General features: G+C 53.9%; 1 protein-coding gene across 1 annotated transcript in view; it reads left to right on the plus strand.

Moving 5' to 3' along the window:
- Positions 1–289: 289 nt before the first annotated feature.
- The window catches only part of CDR2L (cerebellar degeneration-related protein 2-like), a gene marked incomplete at its 5' end in the record, with an annotated part of 5,511 nt that continues 319 nt past the window's right edge, over positions 290–5,481 (plus strand). Inside the window, 4 exons of the mRNA XM_010140365.1 lie at positions 290–402; positions 1,698–1,846; positions 2,813–2,977; positions 4,789–5,481. Of these exons, the coding sequence (XP_010138667.1) occupies positions 290–402; positions 1,698–1,846; positions 2,813–2,977; positions 4,789–5,481 (1,120 nt within the window). The remainder of the gene's footprint in view (positions 403–1,697; positions 1,847–2,812; positions 2,978–4,788) is intronic.

Consider the following 5,481-nt stretch of genomic DNA (forward strand, 5'->3'; position numbering starts at 1 on the left):
CACAGCCAAGCCCCATGGGCCTGATCCTGGCTACACAGTGTGCGGTGCAGTGCAGAAGGGTTACGCAACCAACCAGGCACCTTGCTGCATGGAGGAGCTGCCTCCCCTTGCTCCTGCAGCCCAGCAAGACAAAAGAGGTCAGATCCTCTATGTCCTATAAGCGTGCATCCATGTCAAAACTTGCCAACAGAACAGGCACCCTGCAAAGCCTGCTGCTCTGTTTGGTGCGGTGGCATTCGGGGACCCCACTGCACCCACCGCAGCAGCTTTTGTCCCATTTGCTTTTCAGACTTGCATTTGGCCGCGGAGCTGGGGAAGACACTGCTGGAGCGCAACAAGGAGCTGGAGGACTCCCTGCAGCAGATGTATGCCACCAACGAGGAGCAAGTGCAGGAAATCGAGGTAGGGACACAGTCGGGCCAGGGCTGGGGACAGAAGCTACTCAGCCGAGCCGCCGCTGTCACCCAAGGGCGATGGTGGGGAAGGGGCACTTCCACCAGTACCAGCAGGTCAGGTCTCTTCTGTCTGTGCCTGAAGCAGGATGGATTAAGGACTGGTCTAGCCCATCCCAGCTCTGGAGAGGGTCCCTTTCCCTCACTAACTGGTATTTTCCCCTCTTCTCACATCCCCACCCCCTGCCCAGATGTGCATGCCAGATTTTGGCACTGGGTTGCATCTGGGTCACGTTTGGCCTTTCCCTGCCCATCCACCTGCCTTCACACTCATTTCTCTCTGCTCTGCTGCAGCTTTCCCTTGATTCCAGTCATTCATAATCACATTTGTTCCCAGCTGGCCCCTTGGCACCCCCATAACACAGCCCCCTTTGTTAGAGGCATAAAATAGCTCTTTCTCTAAGAGCTGCAATCTAAACCACCGCTTCAGGCATCCTTGGGGTCAGGGCAGTATTTCTAAGAGCCCACAGAACTGATCTTAGAGGCTTAAACCTGCTGTGCCGGGCGGGTTTTCATCCACTGGAAAACTTCTAGGGATTTGTGAATTAAAAAAAATTGGAACTCTCCTGATTTAAAAGGACACAGGGCAGAGAAGGGCTGCGAGTTCACAAGAGCAGCATGTGATGGCTGCAGGGATCTGACAGCTGATGTCCGAGGAAACTGGTGGATGGATTTAGCGGTCCACTGCCAGCAGCCCTTCAGGAGTGGGTCCACCGTAGGACTTGGGATCTAGTCCCAGCTGAGGGTAGATGCCCCTCTCCCAGAATAAAATCTTGCAATGACAGACTTGGAGAAAGAGGTCTTTGAACACGCAGAAACCATGAGCCTCCTCACATTTCACAGACTCAGAATTTTAGCCCAAATTCCCAAGGAAATGCAGCTTCTGCAATCGATCTGCCAGAGAATCCAGTAACCGACTGGCCAATTTCAGTCAACTGCGGCGAAGAGCCACGGTCCCAGGGATATCAACTTTCTCTGGGTACTGGGAATGAAAAAGCAGCTGAATAGTGAGAGATTGAGGTTAGTGCCCTTCGCAGAGGGCAGGGGAAGTTCAATTGCATACACAGAACTATTTACAGCGGGCAGGGGCTATGAATATTCCAGCTATGGAAGAGCCTTCAACCAGGCAGAGCATAAATCAGCCACAAAATGCATTATCAGAGGAAGCAAAGCTGTAGGAATCTCTGCCTGCGAAACAGGCTGAGTTTTGGCTGTGGAGTGTTTCTGATTCGCTTTTTCTTCCAGTACCTGACCAAGCAACTAGAGATGTTGCGGCAGATGAACGAACAGCATGCGAAAGTCTACGAGCAGCTGGACCTGACTGCACGGGACCTGGAGCTAGCTAACCAGAAGCTCGTGCTGGAAAGCAAGACATCCCAACAGAAGATACAGTGGTACGGCTTCCCCTCCTCCCACCACGGCGATGCTGTACCCCAGAGACCTTCATCTCACCCTTCCCCTGCCCCAAAGCACGGCGTGTCCTTGCTATTTAAACCAGGCTCTTATCAGTCAGGTTTTGCAGCTATTTACAACACGAGCTCATCGCGCTGATGCTTGGTAGCAGAGGTCAGCTACAGCACAGACACCCCCGGGACAAGGACTGGGGAAAGGAGTGTCTGAGGCTGCCAGGAGGGAGGCATGGCAGCCCCTCCTCACATGTGTTTCCTTGAAGAAGAGACACATAACCGTATCAGGGAGGTCCCCAGCAACCAGCCCAGCCGGGGTTGACACTAGGCACAGGTCCAGCATCTAATGAAACCCTGGCCAGTCCATGCTGAAACACCAGTTTATCAATAACATTTCTTTGCTAAAACAAGCCCATGATCAAGGTCGTCCCTGGAAACAACAGACTAAGCAATGTCCTTGCAATGCAGCATCGTCTGCAAACGACTGTGCTGAGAGGGAGTTTCAGAGCAGCGAGTTTTACAAACTGCATTCACAGCCAGAACAAAACTAAACCTCTGCCTGGTCTCTCCATGTTTATCTCCACAAGATAAACAAGAGGAAGAAGGTAAATAGCTCGCCTGCTTGCTTCCAGTGCAGGGATGTTGCAGGGTAGTGCTTACGTCCCAGAGGTGACTGCTATAGCCAACTGATTGGAGGACAGAGGGTCTCCAGTTAGTACGATCCCTTGCCGCTGCTTCAATCCCCCACCCTTCCCTACAAACACCCCCATTCAAGAGTGACCATGCAGAGAAAGTCCAGCCACTGCAGTGAAAAGCAAGTGTTGTCACGTTCCAAGGGCACTAGGTAGAAACTGGAAGCATCTTCCACAGCCTGGCTTTCTCTATAGGGAAAAAACACCTTTCACGGACCTGTACTGACTGACTCCCCATCTGTGCTCCCTGCTCTCTCCGCAGCTTGACAGAAACAATCGAGGGGCTGCAGAACCAAGTGGAGGAGCTGCAGAAGCAAGTGGAGGAAATGCGGAGCTTGGAGCAGCTCCGCATTCGGCGGGAGAAGAGGGAGCGGCGCCGCACCATCCACACCTTCCCCTGCCTTAAGGAGCTGTGCTCCAGCCCCAGGTACGGAGCCTCTCCTCTAGCAACCCCTCCAACCTTCTCCCCCACCTCCTCCACCTGTGAATAGGACATGCAGTGGGGTAGTGCCTTTGGGAGTGCACCAACCCCCCCATACATCCCCACAGAGCTCTAGGCTCTGCATCAGAGCCTGAAACTCGGTGGGGAAAGAGAAGGGAGGATCTCCCTCTCTCCCATCCGCCTGCTAAGCAGGGGGCGTTGGCAAAGCAGAGCCTTCATGATCCCAGCATCAGCGATGCCTCGAGAGGAGAGGTAAGCTCATTTTCAGAGGACAAGAACAGCTCCCCAGGAGGATCTGATGCCTCAAAGAGCTGCACTGGGCCAGGCTGCAGGCAACAGGCGTCGCCTGGGCTGGGACTCTCCTGGCACATTGGCAGGGAGCTGTGTGGGAACATACACCAGACAGGATACATTGCTTGAGCTCTAGACAGCTTAACCAGCCTCTCCCAGTGCAGCCCACCTAGTAACACAGCATGTGAAGAGGACCCTTACCTCGAGCTGCCTACGCAGCTTCCCCTCCCAAACCAGCACACCCCAGTTTCCCTTTACAGCTGTCTCCCAGCACAGTACCAGCATCTCCGGCTCACTGAAACCAGTTGAGACGGTGCCTTTTGTCCTGTATGACTCCAGTACCCCCAGGAGCACCAGTCACACACCAAGCTACTTCACACGCTGCCAAGTGCTGTATAAACACCTTCAGCGCTATTGCACACTTGATCCTCCTTAAAACCCAGCCGCTGTGTTAGGTCGCTGACCCCGTGAGGGCATTTCTTGCTCAGCTTTGTCCGTACCAGAGGCTTCTTTAAACAGATAAGCAGTCGATAAACTTTATTACTGAAAGCATCCCCTGCCAGGGAATACGAACAAAAGATGCTTCTACTGCAGCAGCAATGGGATGTTTATGAGGCCGTAACATAACCCCCAGCAAAATCCACTTAATGTCTCTGTGATTCTTTCGCCCTCAGCCCCCCAATCCCGCTCTCCCCCCACTGCCTCGGGAGCTGTGTTCAGCTTGCAGCTCTGCAGTTCCCTCTGAAGGTCAGGCTGTCCTTCAGGAACTTCAGCCACCGGCCATGCCTCCCAGGGGAAGCCACCATGCTTGCTCCTTTCCAAGCTGTTCTAAGCAGACAGCACACCGTGGGCACTTCACTGAGGAGGAGGAGAAGGAAAATCTGACTTCCCCACAGCAACGTGAGGGAAGGGGGAAGCGCTTGTCATTGCTTCCCAGGCAATGAAGACGTGCAACTCCGTCAAAAGCCTCTGCCTGCCTTCCCTGCTGTCTATCTTCTCCCACTCTCTCTGGAGCACCTCCCAGACACAGGGCAGCCAGGCCGGTCTTCTGGGTTTTGGCTGGACAGAGTTTGAAGTTGTCGGCAGATGCAGCGAGTAGCTGGTGAATTCCACGATGAGCTCCAGCAGGAAAAACTCAAAGCCTTCTGCTTTGAGCTCAGAGTAGTATCACTTGAACATTCATCCTTGCTTCATGGCAATGTTGGTGGCTTGTTCGTTAACCAGATGAGTCTTCTATCTTTCGAGGTTTCATTTCCCTCCTGCCTTTCATCACTGCTATCAAATGAGACGGCAGGTTCTCTGGGACAGAGACTGTTCTCTGTGTCCAGGAGAGCTCCAGCCACACCCTGTGGTCTCCTGGCACATGGGAGGAGCCATATCTCACTCCAGGAGCTCAGGCCACCTCCTTCCTGAGCACCAGTGGAATTACTTGCATGACAATAAGACGAGTCCCTCATGGCCTGTCACTTAGTCAGACTCTCTCAAGGGTCTTTCTTGTCTTTCAGGTATGAGGATGCATTCCAGGTCCACAGCTCTTCCACAGAGTTCAACCAGAAGCCACTGGAGAGGGAGAATGAGCGTCTCCAAGCCATGGTAAACTCCCTGAGGTCCCAAGTCAACCAGGAGAAGCAGCGGAAGGAGCGGGTTGAGCGAGAGTACACCTCTGTTATTCAGGAGTACTCGGACCTCGAGCAGCGGGTGTGCGAGATGGAGAACTGCAAACTGCGCATCAAGGAACTGGAAGCAGAGCTGCTAGAGCTACAACAGATGAAACAAGTCAAGAAGTATCTGCTCAGCAGGGAAGACAACTTGTCTGAGGCCCTCCTTGAGCCGCTGAATAACGCCCCAGAAGCAGACTACATCGACCTCTCCGAGGAGGAGGGAGGGAAGAGTCATGGGCCATCAATGACGCCTTCCCCAAACCACCCTGTCCGGAAGAGCTGCAGTGACACAGCCCTCAATGCCATCGTCACCAAGGATGCCGTGAGCCGGCACGAGGGGAATTACACGCTGCACGCTAACAACGTGCGCAAACGGGGCATGTCCATCCTGCGGGAGGTGGACGAGCAGTATCACGCCTTGCTGGAAAAGTACGAAGAGCTCCTGAGCAAATGCCGGCAGCACAAGGACAGCGTGCGCCACGCCGGGGTCCAAACGTCCCGGACCATCTCTCGCGACAGCTCCTTCAGAGACTTCCG

The sequence above is a fragment of the Buceros rhinoceros genome, unplaced genomic scaffold (genome assembly GCF_000710305.1).
Source record: "Buceros rhinoceros silvestris isolate BGI_N320 unplaced genomic scaffold, ASM71030v1 scaffold28717, whole genome shotgun sequence".
Taxonomy (NCBI): Eukaryota; Metazoa; Chordata; class Aves; order Bucerotiformes; family Bucerotidae; genus Buceros; species Buceros rhinoceros.